The 13,918-nt window shown below is 37.2% G+C and overlaps 1 protein-coding gene across 2 annotated transcripts in view; it reads right to left on the reverse strand.

Moving 5' to 3' along the window:
* Positions 1 to 1,634: 1,634 nt before the first annotated feature.
* The window catches only part of HSD17B4 (hydroxysteroid 17-beta dehydrogenase 4), a 94,671-nt gene continuing 82,387 nt past the window's right edge, over positions 1,635 to 13,918 (reverse strand). For both annotated transcript variants that reach the window (XM_061150929.1, XM_061150930.1), the window contains exons 22-24: positions 12,641 to 12,779; positions 9,480 to 9,607; positions 1,635 to 1,980 (exon numbers count right to left, since the gene is read on the reverse strand). In XM_061150929.1, the coding sequence (XP_061006912.1) occupies positions 1,891 to 1,980; positions 9,480 to 9,607; positions 12,641 to 12,779 (357 nt within the window). In that variant the 3' untranslated portion in view covers positions 1,635 to 1,890. The remainder of the gene's footprint in view (positions 1,981 to 9,479; positions 9,608 to 12,640; positions 12,780 to 13,918) is intronic.

Raw genomic sequence — 13,918 nt, forward strand, 5'->3', positions numbered from 1 at the left:
CCAGTCCTGTGGTCACTGCTGAATTTTCCAAATTTGCTGGCATATTGAGTGTAGCACTTTCACAGCATCATTTTTTGGATATGAAATAGTTCAACTGGAATTCCATCACCTCTACCAGCTTTGTTCGTAGTGATGTTTCCTAAGGCCCACTTGACTTCACATTCCAGGATGTCTGGCTCTAGGTGAGTGATCACACCATCATGATTATCTGGGTCATAAAGATCTTTTTTGTACAGTTCTTCTGTGTATTCTTGCCACCTCTTCTTAATATCTTCTGCTTCTGTTAGGTCCATACCATTTCTGTCCTTTATTGAGCTGAGCCTATCTTTGCATGAAATGGTCCCTTGGTATCTTTAATTTTCTTGAAGAGATCTCTAGTCTTTCCCATTCTATTGTTTTCCTCTATTTCTTTGCATTGATCACTGAGGAAGGCTTTCTTATCTCTCCTTGCTATTTTTGGAACTCTGCACTCAAATGGGTATATCTTTCCTTTTCTCCTTTGCTTTTTGCTTCTCTTCTTTTCACAGTTATCTGTAAGGCCTCCTCAGACAGCCATTTTGCTTTCTTGCATTTCTTTTTCTTGGGGATGGTCTTGATTCACATCTCCTATACAATGTCATGAACCTCTGTCCACAGTCTGCGAATGGTTTGCCTTGGAAACAAACAGAGATGATTCTGTCGTTTTTGAGATTGCATCCAAGTACTGTATTTTGGACTCTTTTGTTGACTATGATGGCTATTCCATTTCTTCTAAGGGATTCCTGCCCACAGTGGTAGATATAATGGCCATCTGAGTTAAATTCACCCATTTCAGTCCATTTTAGTTCACTGAATCCTAGAATATCTACGTTCACTCTTGCCATCTCCTGTTTGACCACTTCCAATTTGCCTTGATTCATGGACCTAACATTCCAGGTTCCTATGCAATATTGCTCTTTACAGCATCAGACCTTGCTTCTAACACCAGTCACATCCACAACTGGGTATTGTTTTTGCTTTGGCTCCATCCCTTCATTCTTTCTGGAGTTATTTCTCCACTGATCTCCAGTAGCATATTAGGCACCTACCGACCTGGGGAGTTCATCTTTCAGTGTCCTATCTTTTTGCCTTTTCATACTGTTCATGGGGTTCTCAAGGCAAGAATACTGAAGTGGTTTGCCATTCCCTTCTCCAGTGGTCCACATTTTGTCAGAACTCTCCACTATGATGCATCCATCTTGGGTGACCCTACATAGCATGGCTTAGTTTCACTGAGTTAGACAAGGCTATGGTCCATGTGATCAGATTGGCTAGCTTTCTGTGATTCAGGTTTCAGTCTGTCTGCCCTCTGATACCCTCTCTCAGAGCCTACCATCTTACTGTTTTGTAAGTAGTTGATATTATAAATCAACTACTGCTAAATTTTTAAAGAAAATCTGTAAACACAAAAAGACCTTTATCTTGCCTTAAAACGGAACTGTATTATATAGCAAAGTATGAAAATGAGTATAAATATGAAAATTCATGTTAAAATTGGGGTATCAATAAATCAGAGAAGAGAAAATAATACAGTGTAAAAGACACCAAAGTAGCCTCTACTCATTTAATTTTCCTTACAACTTATAAATGTTATCACAATTCTAAAGAGACTGGACTTGGGTGAAAATTTTTATTATGAAGACATCGGTCTAAGGACAGAAGGATAAACATGTGCCAGCTTACAATTCCTTGTAAAAATAATAACAAGAAAAATTAGTAGAAAATAAAAATCTGAAGGTTATCTGGATTCTGAAAATGTTAAGCAATTCTCCCTGTACCTTAATTTTGATCATTTTTGCTGGATTATTTCTGCATATTTAGGTGAAGAGAGTATTTAATTTTTCTGTTGTAATTAATAACGTAGCACATCCTTCAGAGCTTGGCATAGTCTTTAAGAATCATCTGGAGCTTCTGGCTCAGCAAGATATTCCCTCTGGCCTTCAGCCTGCCACTAAAGAATGCCTGGAAAGGAGAAAGGGAAAGAGTACCAACCTTTGTTACATCACAGTTTCTATCTTTTTAAAAAAGATCATTGTTAAGACTGAATACAATTGAGTTAACAACTCTGGACAACAAAGGCAACTTTTATCTAGCAATGATAGTTTAATGATTATAAATAGCACCCAATTTTTAGATAACTAAGAAAAAATAAAGATGGCTTGTATATTTTAGAAAATCATAGAACAGAAAGATCTGGTGCTTCTGCTTCAACCTATGCTTCTGGCTTTAATCCATGTTCTTAAATGTGAATCTGAGATCATATGAATAAAAAGGCTTTACTGTATTACTAACAATAAAAACATTCAATTCAGAACTTTTAAAAATAGATTTAAAATATTTATTGTATCTTCATGAAACAGAAGGCCATATATTGGCAAAATAAGATAGTCCAACAAAGCGGTACATAGATCCTAAGCTGTAGCATCAGAATGCCTGGGTTAAAATCTAGCCACTAAATGGAAGGTGAGCATGGACAAGTGACTTAACCTCTCTGAGCTCTGGCGTCCTTATCTATAAAGAGTATGACAATAGCACCTAAATAACAGCTTTGTTGTATGAGTTAAATGAAACAGTGTGCAAAGTTCTTTGCTTAGCGCCTGACATACAGAGGTAGGTATTAAGCTCATTATTACAAGTAAAAGGCCGTCATGTTAAAACACTAAGAGCTCCAGTTCTTTTCTGACCTGACAAAAGAAATGTGTGCAATTTCTCCCCCACTGTCAAGTTCTCTAACAGTAAAATAAAAATGATAAAACACATACAGCTTACTAAGAAAACAAGATATGGAATATGAAGTGAAAAGAAGTCTCTAGATTTTTAGCTAGATTGAAAAAAATAGTAATATCCATGTATACTTAACATTACAAAGCAGCCCCACAAATAAAATGTCACTTGGGAAGCACAGACATCAACCTGAACTGGGCATACTAGCAAACGAGATGTTCAGAAAGCTTAAAAACATGCTCAAGACCATAGTGCCAGCAACAAGTAGGCCAGGACTTGAATTTGGGTGCTCTCTGCTTAACAGTCTCTCCTGATCATTAACTAGCAGCAACTTAATCTCAGTACCAAATCCTCACCACCTGGAGGAAAAGCAAAAACTACTTAAACTTTTTATCCCAAAATTAATACAGGATACTTTCATTCAATCAGGATCAAGTGCTAAGCTTTCACACTGGACACTGGAATTTTAAAACTAAGACTGCTTTCACTGCGCAGCTACAGACGTGATGGTCTGCAACTCCCGCAGAGAGTCACTACTGAGACCTGCTTGCCAGGAGCTACAATCTGAGAGGGACTTAACAACCAATAAGAACACCTATTTCCTTGAAGTAAATACATCAATATGTGGTGGTTGTTATCGAGTAGAAGAATTTTGTAAAGAAATCTCTGTTCCTATTTAACTGTTTTTTTAGGACACGTTCCTAGAAGAAGAATTACTGAATTACAGCATTTAGATTTTCTTGACCATACTTCCATTATCATGGTTTTCAATCTTTGTTCCTCACTGCACTAGGGCACTGCAGTGAACTCAAACACATTTTGGAGTATTTAAATTTTTTGAAGGAAAAACAGTGACATTGGTCAAAGACAACACAAAAAACTACTCTTGTTTAGATCTAACTGTTGAATAAACTGAACCATTAAGTATTTCTTTTAGCCAAGCAATGCCATACAAACTTTTTTTTATTGAACTGTAAGTTGCCATAAAAGAAGTCAGTGAAACTCTCACAGTGCTTTCCAGAAAGACTGTATCAAATGAATATTCCTTCTAGCTACGTGTGAATTCTCTTATCCGAACCTTAATAATACTTTTCTCCAATATTTGAAAATCTGAGGCAAAAATGACATGCTTTAATTTGCATGTTTTAGATACTGGGGAAAAATTAGTAATTGTTCTTATGTATGTTAGTCATTTCCCTCTCTCATTAATTATTGTTTCATGTCTTTTGCTCATTTTTTTTACACTGAGGTCTTATTGTTGCCCATAGTTTTTTTAGGTTATTGACCCCAATATGCTATGTACCATCATTTCCCCCCCTCCCCAGGTTTATGGAATGTCTTATAGAGGGAGCCTGACAAGCAGAAGTTTTACATTTCTACACAGCCTAAACTACTATTATTGAGCTTATGTTCCTTATTTCTATCCTTGCTTTAATCTATTCTTATATTAACTGAGCATCTAAAGTACCCTAGGCAATATTTTATGCTAGAAAAAAGACATCTCTCCCTGTTCTCAGGGTGCTAACATTACAATAGGTAAGTCAAAAAACAAAATGTGAACAAGTAATTAAAGACATAAATGCTATTAAGGAGGTTATGAAAAAATATAACAGGAGGGAACTACTCTTGATAAAACAAAGCCAGTCCTGCAAAAAGATAGGGATTGAAATTCCAGAAAAGGCAAATAAATAGACGTTGAAGGAATAAAAATTGATGGGAAGGAACTAAGAGGAAAGGCAATGTAAACTGATTTAGTATAAGTGATGCGGCAAGCAGGGAAGATGGGCAAGGGAAGCGTCACAAACAATATGATAATAGGTAGTTTAGATTTTATCTAAATGCAAAAGAAAATCTTGGAGGTTTTTATCAGGTGGAATAACTGGTAATCTGATTTCATTCTTAAGAGATTATCCTGGCTCCCGTGCGAACAGATTGGTGGAAAGGCAAGACCAAGTGTAGTAAGACCAGTCAGGAAGCCAGGTGAGCGATGATGGAAACTCAGGTCATGATGATATCCCTAGTGATGAGAGAAGAAAATGAATACTAAAGATACATTTTGGAGAAATAACAAACAGGATTAAGGATACAAAGGATACAAAGGTAAAGAAAGACACCAAGACAATTCTTGTATTATTGAGCATACTAATTTCAGTAGACAGATCATTGTGCCATTTCCTGAAAAAAGACTTGGGGGAGAAAATTAAATCACAAGTTCTAAATGGGACATAATAAAGTATCCCATCAGAGACGCAAGTAGAGAGCTGGTTATATCACTGTGGAACTCAGAGAAGATGACTGAGTGAGACAATTAAATCTGTAAGATGACAACATATAGATGGCTCTAAGTACCACAGGATAGATGGACTCATTTAATAAGAGTATTATTTAGAGAAGAGTCCTGAAATGAGCTCTCAGAAATACCAAAACCCAATGGCTGGGGGTAAAAGAAGAAGACACCACAGGAGATTAAGAATAGCCAAAGGTGGAAAAAGCAAAATAGGAGAATAAAGTGTCATAAAAGCCAATGAATGAAATTATTTCAAAAAGTTGGTGGTTAACTGAGTTAAATGCTACTAAAATGTGGAGAAAGACCTAGACAGAGAAATATTCACTGGATTTAGGAGTTTTATGGTATCATGTCTTATGTTTAAGTCTTCAAGTCCTTTTGAGTTTATTTTTAACCTTTTTTTTAACATAGCCACTAGATAATTTTTTATTACATATGTGGCTCACATTATTATATGGGGCTTCACTTCTTGGCTCAGACAGTAAAGAATCTGCCTGCAATGCAGGAGACCCAGGTTCAATCCCTGAGTCAGGAAGACCTCCTGAAGAAGGGAAGGGCTACCCACTCCAGTATTCTTGCCTGGAGAATCCCATGGTTTTAATTACATGTGCAGCTCACATTGTATATCTAACATGTGTCTAATATTAAAACCAGGAAAGTGCTGCTTTAGACAATTCTTTTGTGAAAAGGAAAAAGATTTAATATGGCATGCTGGATGGGGATTGCTTTAAGACCAGTGTTAGCTTGCCTCTGTGCTGTAGAACACTTACATCATGAAATGAGAGAGAAGGATGCAGAAAAGAGTGGAAGGAGAGCAGCAATGACTTTGAGTAGATACCTGGATGAGAAATGAAGATGTCTTTGACAGAAAAAGGGAGACCTCCTTCAACGTAATATACAGGAAAAAAAAGAAGATGGATGCAGATGCTGAAGGGATTCTCTGACGGCTCAGATGGTAAAGAATCCGCCTGTGATGTGGGAGGCCCAGGTTTGATCCCTGGGTCGGGAAGATCCCCTGGAGAAGGGATGGCTACCCACTCCAGTATTCTTGCCTGGAGAATTCCATGGACAGAAGAGCCTGGCAGGCTATAGTTCATGGGGTCACAAAGAGTCAGATACGACTGAGCAACTAATACACGCAGATGCAGATGCCAACAGAATAGATCTGGTGATGGAAAGGTAAATATTTTCATCTGAGGTCTTTCTTGTTTTCCCCAAAGAAGCATGAAGAAAGGTCATCAGCTGAAGACAAATATGAAAAACACATCTCAGACAACAGGAATGGAAGCTTAGTGGAAAATCACGGTAAGACTGCTAGACAGTGCTTAAAGACTATTTGAGATTTGTAATCAAAATCTGGGGCTTCCCTGGTGGGCTCAGTGATAAAGAACCCACTGCCCAATGCAGGAGATGCAGGTCCAATTCCTGGGTCATAAAGATTCCCTTGAAGAAGGAAATGGCAACCCACTCCAGTATTCTTGCCTGGACAATCTCATGGACAGAGGAGCCTGGTGGGTTACAGTCCATGGAGTCGCAAAGGAGTTGGACATGGCTTAGCAAATAAACAACAAAAATCAGAATTTTAAAGGGAATCCAACTTGTCTAGTGGTACAGTTTTCCTCCTAACTCCTTCATCTATTCTGGTACAGATAGAAAGATAGCAGAGAGTAGAGTTAAAATAGGGTGGAATTTTCCACGCAAGTAAGATGAGAGATATACGGGGAGATGAGGATATTTTCAAGGGAGCTATTATGATGGACCACAAAATCTAAGCTGAACAAGAAGAGACAAAAAGACAGAAGGGCGTTGACAGACAGAAAGTGGTGGTGTCAACAAACTGGAGGCCTCTGAAGTTCCAGCAGTAGTAAGAATCACAAAACAAAAACAAGCAAGGGATGGTATTGAAAAATGGTGATGTTTTGAAACAGGTATTGGAATTTGTACATTTTATACTTCCAATAAAGACAAAAGTTGATACAGAATGGACCAAAAGATAATTTGAAACAATATCAATAAACTAAGAGTCATCTGGTTAGAGAAGTCATTTTTATGAATGCTGAAGGAAGCCACCAAGGTTGACAAGAGTTGGTGCAGAGAGAGACTGTACACTAGGATATACGGTGTTTGACAGCTGAAGAACCGGGGTGAGAGCACCAAGCTGGGGCAGAACATAATTGAGCCCAATGAGTTTATAAAACCTCTAGTATTAATTAGAACTTCTCTAAGGACTAGATCTTTGAGACTAACAGCTAGGTTTGCATCAAGTTTTGCCTCTGCTTTAATTTTTTCACAGTTAATTTCATTCTGTCTGGTATTGACAGAATGGTACATAGAATGACACAAACCACTATCATTTACTATGCAACTTCCCAGTATCATTTACCCCCAAAGACCTGATATTCCTAATGATTATACAAATGTTACATAAAGGTTTCCCTAAATCCTACATTTAATCCTTTAAAGGCATCTCAAGTATATCTTACAAAAGAACTCTTTTTTTTTCCTTTATTTTTATTAGTTGGAGGCTAATTACTTTACAATATTGTAGTGGTTTTTGTCATACATTGACATGAATCAGCCAAAAGAACTCTTAATTACTCACTCAGCAGTCATAACGACCTTTAAAAATCAGATGTCAATCCAGAGCTCAGTAACTTCCTATCATATACAAGATCTAAACTCCTCACCAACATCTACAAGGTCCAGTATGATTAACCCATGCCTGCTTCTCCCTTTTCCCCTCCTGTCTCTCTCCCCACTGCTCATTTTGTTGGCCTCCTCACAGTTATATCCGATAAGCAGAGCTACTGGTGCCTCCAGCCTTTGCACTGGTTGTTTCTTTAGCCTCCTGGTTCATTCCCTCATCCTCACTTTGTTCAGGTCTCTATCAAGTCGTTTTGGACAACCCTAACTAAAATAGTGCCTCCATCGTGTCACACTCTTAATCCAGGGGTCGGCAAACTACAGCCCAAAGGCCAAAACCAGTCTGCTGCCTGTTTTCATTCATAAACAAATTTGAGTGGAACTCAGTCACTCAGTCATAATATATATTATCCATGGCTACTTTATAAATGGCAGAACCAAGTAGTTGCAGCAGAGACCATCTGACCTGCAACAGAGACCATCTGACCTGCAACAGAGACCATCTGACCTGCAAAGCTTACGGGACCCTTTACAGAAAAAGTTTGCCAACCACTACTGTAACCCGTAACTCTGACTTATTTTTCTCCATACCTGAAATTATATTTCTTTTCCATTTCCCTCCAGAACTAAGCTCTGCCCAGAGGGGGCACTGTCTTGTTTAGCCACATCAGGCACCCAAATAAAACGAGGTGCTAAATAAATTCCTAGGAAAGAATTAACTGAGAGCTCATTCAGTACCTCGCATTATAGTAAGCGCTTTATGCATTTTAGTGAATTTAGTTATCGTCCATTTAGTTCTTTGGGATTATCATTATTCATTTTACAATGAGAAAATTAAGGTTTAGAGAGTAGGTGGCAGAGCTAAGATTCAAACTCAGGTTTATCTGATGCCAAAAGAATGTATTTTTAACCACGATACAACTTTATAATTCTTTTTAGTTTTTCTATTCAGGGAAATTGAACATTTTCTCCTTTATTCAAATTGTTCTGTAACTTGTAAAGTTGTATTGTTTTCTGCAAATAAGCACTGTGCCTTTCTTGTTTTGGTAGTCATTGGTTCTTGGAAGTTTGCGCAGTTATTATAAACAAATTTTTAAAATTATATCTTCTAGTTGGTGTTGCTGCTATGTGAAAGCTATTTTTAATAATTACTGTGCATTCAACCATTTGTTTGAACTCCTCTGATCTAAGAATCATCTGATCTTCTTGGGATTTCTAGCTACATAATCATGATTCAAAAATTACAAAATTTCCTCCTCTCTTCTAGTTGCTACATCAGTTACTTTAATTTTGTGTGTCTGTGGTTACCCACAGGCTTCAGAACAATATTAACTTACAATGGTCAGTGAAGGTACTCTTGTTTTAATCATCATTTCCTACTGAAATGTCTCTACCCTCAGAAAGATACTGGCTATTATATTCCATCTTTCTATTTCCAGTTTACAGTGATGATTAAGACAAATTCTTAATCTTATATATCAGGGAAGAATGTCTAATTTTATGAAATATCATAAAATTTTACCTCTGAACTAATGACGATAAATTAAAAGGTCTAGATATGAGTTTTATATTGTTTATCTGCTGAAGAAGCATTTCACTCAAAACTTTATTTTTAACAAGTTATTGGCTGAAAAACTCTATTAGAAAAATATATGATCTGTCAACTTGAAAACTGCTATCAACTCTGCCTTTCTTCAGAGTTGTAAGAAATCTGTCTTATAAACTAGAATTTTGGAGTCAGCCAAAAACTGCAACTGTAAAATAGGAAGCAATAATGACAAATAAATAAACATTTTAAGAACTTTACCTTCTGAGGATCAAGCTTGCCCAAGACTACTTCCATGAAATCGTCATCTGAAAGTGTGATGGTTACATCAGCAGAGCCTTTTGCAGGGCCTTGATACACTTTTCCAGAACCAGTTTTCAGGTCAATAGCTGGGAAAAACAGGAAGAAACCAATATCAGTCATTTTTATCTTTACAACATGAGAATAAAATGAACCAAATAAATGCAGACTTTTTTCATAGTTTCAGAGTTACTGTGGTGTTAATTATACATTATATATTACCTATCACTTAGGAAAAAAAATTTTAAATCCTTTATTTTTTGAGATGTCCTTTTTATAAAGAATATGATTTTCAAAAGAATCAAATCAATAATAGTTTTTCTTCATTGAAGAAGTTTACACAATAGAGAGATTTGAAAAGTGAATCAATGTAGAATAATATAATGAAGTTAAGAGGTTGGAAGTTATATGGTTAAGGTCTTTAGATTCAAATAAAGATTCTACAGTCAACAAAGGAAGAAAACAGAATTTTAAAACAATTGCATATTGGTTGGGGTGGGGGAAGGGAATGCACACTCATCACCTTTCAATAACTTGAATTCATCAAAGGTTCTGCCATATGAATTAAATGATAGTAAAATTAAATTTTTAAAAGTATTTCACCTAGTCATTTATTTATAAAATGCTTATTGCCTTAACTGTTGTGAATAAAGGTTAAAATTAAAATCTTTTCCCTTAACTGTTTTAGACAGCAGGATTAAGTGTTCCAGAAACAGGCTGGGTAACTGGAAAAGCTATTAAAAATTTACCTCCTTCATTGCTCTCTATATAGCACAGAGCTTTACATTAACGTTACATTTTAGAAAGTTTTCATTGTCACACATGTGACCAAGACCACTCATCCAGGAAGGCCAATTCCACTCAGCCAGCTTTAGCCTCTTGAATGTGCTTTCTCTACTACTACAAAGAAGCTGTGATCACATCACTCTCCCTAAGAGTGTGTAGGGAACTCCCAACTTAGGATCAAGAAAAGACACACACATGTAAGAAAAATTATATAGACTGGTTAGCCAAGTTCTGCTGCAAAAACAGAATTAAATCACGCGTACTGTCCACAGAAGAGAATTTTGCGAACTAAACTAAAAAAATATAAATAAATAACATGACTACCTACGGTCACCTTGGGGAAGAGAAAGAGTAAGAACGGAAACTTTTTGCTTTGTTTCATTCACTCATTTCATTGTTTCGTTTCTTCTATGGTTCTCAGACATTATGCAAGATACTAGGAATAAGGCGTGAAGAACAAAGGCTCTGTTCTTACTGGTACATACATATTACAAACAGGTTTTTCCGTGTTATTTGTGTAGCTAAAAACAAGAGTAGAATAAGAGAAGGAGGAAGGCAGGCAGGGAGGGAGCAGGGAGAGAATACTGGGAGGGGGTCAGAGGGTAGAAAGGAAAGACTAAAGAAAAGCAAACCTCTGACATGCAAAACATACTGTTTTAACTCTTCACAAGTGAGTCTAAGGCCCGCTGTATGCACTAGTCTTGCTCAGGAATAAAACTGGACTCACAAAAAAAAAAAACAAAACTGGACTCACACAATCTTAATACTTCAGTGTGGAGTAAGCCTCTCAGCTAATGAAGGCCCTTCTAATGAAGTGCTATCGACCCGCCCTCTCACTCACACGGTTTTACCTGCTGCTTCACAGCCAGACTCCTATAAAGCAATACAACTTTTTTCTGTGGAAAGCTAATAACTAGTGCTGATAAACGAAAAGAGGGCTAAAAAGGGGAAAGTTCTTAGCAAGAAGACTAGCCCCGTCAGACCACCTCAGCCCAGCAGGGCAGAGACCACACTGGTCCTCGCTCAGGCAGCCGTCCAGGTCCTACATGACCAAGCACCACAGGCCTCACAGGGGCCGAACCTTGAAAGACACAACGAAGATGCCTCCTACTCCAGGGCCAAAACCAAGCCTGATGCCAGAACTCTCCTCGTTCTCTTTAGACTCACACTAACTTGGTTGTTAAAAATCCCGACACAGACACACCTCTGCCCAGCGATTCATTGTTGGTGTTGTCTGGATGGTGAGATACAGGAAGGAGCAGGGAAGATGGGCGCAGTCCAGGATCTCTAGGTTGGAATGCATCTTTCAGGCCACTGAGCCCAAATCCCTTGGCTCCTATGCTTGCTCAAGGGTAGTCACTCTGTATAACCCCAGTTCCACAGGTGAACAAAGTAGCTGAGCCTGTTCTCTTTAAACAGGTTTGCGTCTGCCATAATGTGAACAAGGCTGGGCCAACTAAAATGATTAGAAGAACATTTTTAAAACAGCTTGCAAAAAAAAAAAAAATTAGGTATTCCCTAAGTCAAGGTACTTAGTTACCTATTTTATGTCATTAAGCACCAAGATGCAAAAAAGAGATGCCAATGTGGAATCATCTTCTAAAAAACATCATAAGCCAAAAATCTTAGGTACTTTCTACTGATGCCAGCTCTGATTTAGCTCAGGGACACAGACGGTGAGAAACAATGAGAATTGAAAAAAGATACACACAGCTTAGAATCAAATCAGAGACACACAGATAACTAAAGAGAATAATAAACACTTTCAGAGAAAGTGTTCAAGCTTCAAGATTCAATTTGATTGTTAGCTTTGACAAATTAGGACCTGAAGAAGACACAGTAAAACAAACAAAAACCACAGGCATCAATTATAAGTAAGCATTAATAGGATTCAAATATTCCCATTTTGGAGTGGAAAAAATTTTCATTTTAATTGATTCTTTTCATCTCTAAAAAACATACATGTCTGCATGCCATGAAACCCATTGAACGTGAAAGTCGCTCAGTCATGTCCGATTCTTTGCAACCCCATGGACTATACAGTCCACGGAATTCTCCAGGGCAGAATACTGGAGTGGGTAGCCTTTCCCTCTTCCAGGGGATCTTTCCAACCCAGGGATCAAACCCAGGTTTCCCACATTGCAGGCAGATTTGTTTTACCAGCTGAGCCACAAGGGAAGCCCATGAAACCCATTATTTCCATTAAAAACAAAAAACACCTTACTGAAGAAGGTAAGATTTACCTACCTTCAAAGAGACAGGCTTTAGTTATAACAAGGATATCTTATTCCTATTGACTAAGAGTTATCTTAGAATGTTATAGGGACAGGACTTACTCCACTTGGCTGCAGGATTTTCACCTTTAGTGATATGCCACTCAAACACAGCACCGACTTTCTTTACCACCTCTTGCCCAATATCCTGAAGGCGGCGACCTATTTCCTTAAACACAAGGGTACTCTGAAGCCCTGAACCCTAGCAAAAACAGAAAAGATAATCATTTCATTTTAAAAGATATGTAAAAATGACTCAAGGGGAAAAACTATCACAAAATCAATGTGCAATAGGGTAATTTTTTTAAAAACCTGCACACAAATAAGGCAAACTAGTTTTTGTTACACTAGTCTTCTTTCACACCTTTCTATTTATTTATGTCATCCAGAACCTCGATCCCCTTAATAAAAGAATTTTACTTTTATCAGAATTCATAAATAATATTTTACAAGTAGACTAGGAACTAACTTAACAACTTATATCCTAACAGCCTTCAGCAGGAAGATACTGGACAAATTAATCAACTTCTGTGATCTCATTTCTTCATTTGTAAAATGAGACTAAATTACATGAAACTTGAATTTCTTTCTAGCTCTAAAATTTCTTAAGTTTTTTATCTTAGATTCTTTTTAAAGATATTTTAATTTTCATTCAGTTATGTGATAATATGGCTAATGAAACACAAATATCATGGATTTGAAAACTTCAACATTACAAAGTTAATATTCTGGAGACAGAATATAAATACTTTTATTAATTTCAGCATGTTAATAGACAGTAATACAAATGTTTTAATAAATAATATATGCTACTGCTTTTATATATGCACTGAATGCTTTACACAAATTTTTAAATCAGGAAAAAGGTATGAGATATTTAACTTTTTAACCTTTCTCCAAAATACTATTTACTTAAGATTTCTTATTAAACAAGTGATTTATTTACTTTAAAACTAGAAAATCAATTATATTCTCTTAAAAGATACCCTAGTATCACCACAAAAAAAGTTTTCTAGAAATTCATAATTTTCAGAATATTCCTTTTCTTCCAGGCAGTTTTGAATTCATGGTCTCTAGTTCAAGAATTAAGAATCTTTCATAGCTCTGAATTTTCTAAAGTAGACTGGACACTCTTAAAGTGATCTCAACTGAAATTCATAAACCAGGCTATGACTTGGACGCTGTACTGTGCTTCCTCAGTCCTGCCAGACTCTTTGTGACCCCGCGGACTGCAGCCTGCCAGGCTCCTCTGTCCATGCGGATTCTCGAGGGCTGCCATGCCCTCCTCCAGGGGATCTTCCCAACCCAAGGGATCACACCCGGGTGTCCTGCGCTGGAGGC

This window comes from Dama dama, chromosome 9 (assembly GCF_033118175.1).
Source record: "Dama dama isolate Ldn47 chromosome 9, ASM3311817v1, whole genome shotgun sequence".
NCBI lineage: Eukaryota > Metazoa > Chordata > Mammalia > Artiodactyla > Cervidae > Dama > Dama dama.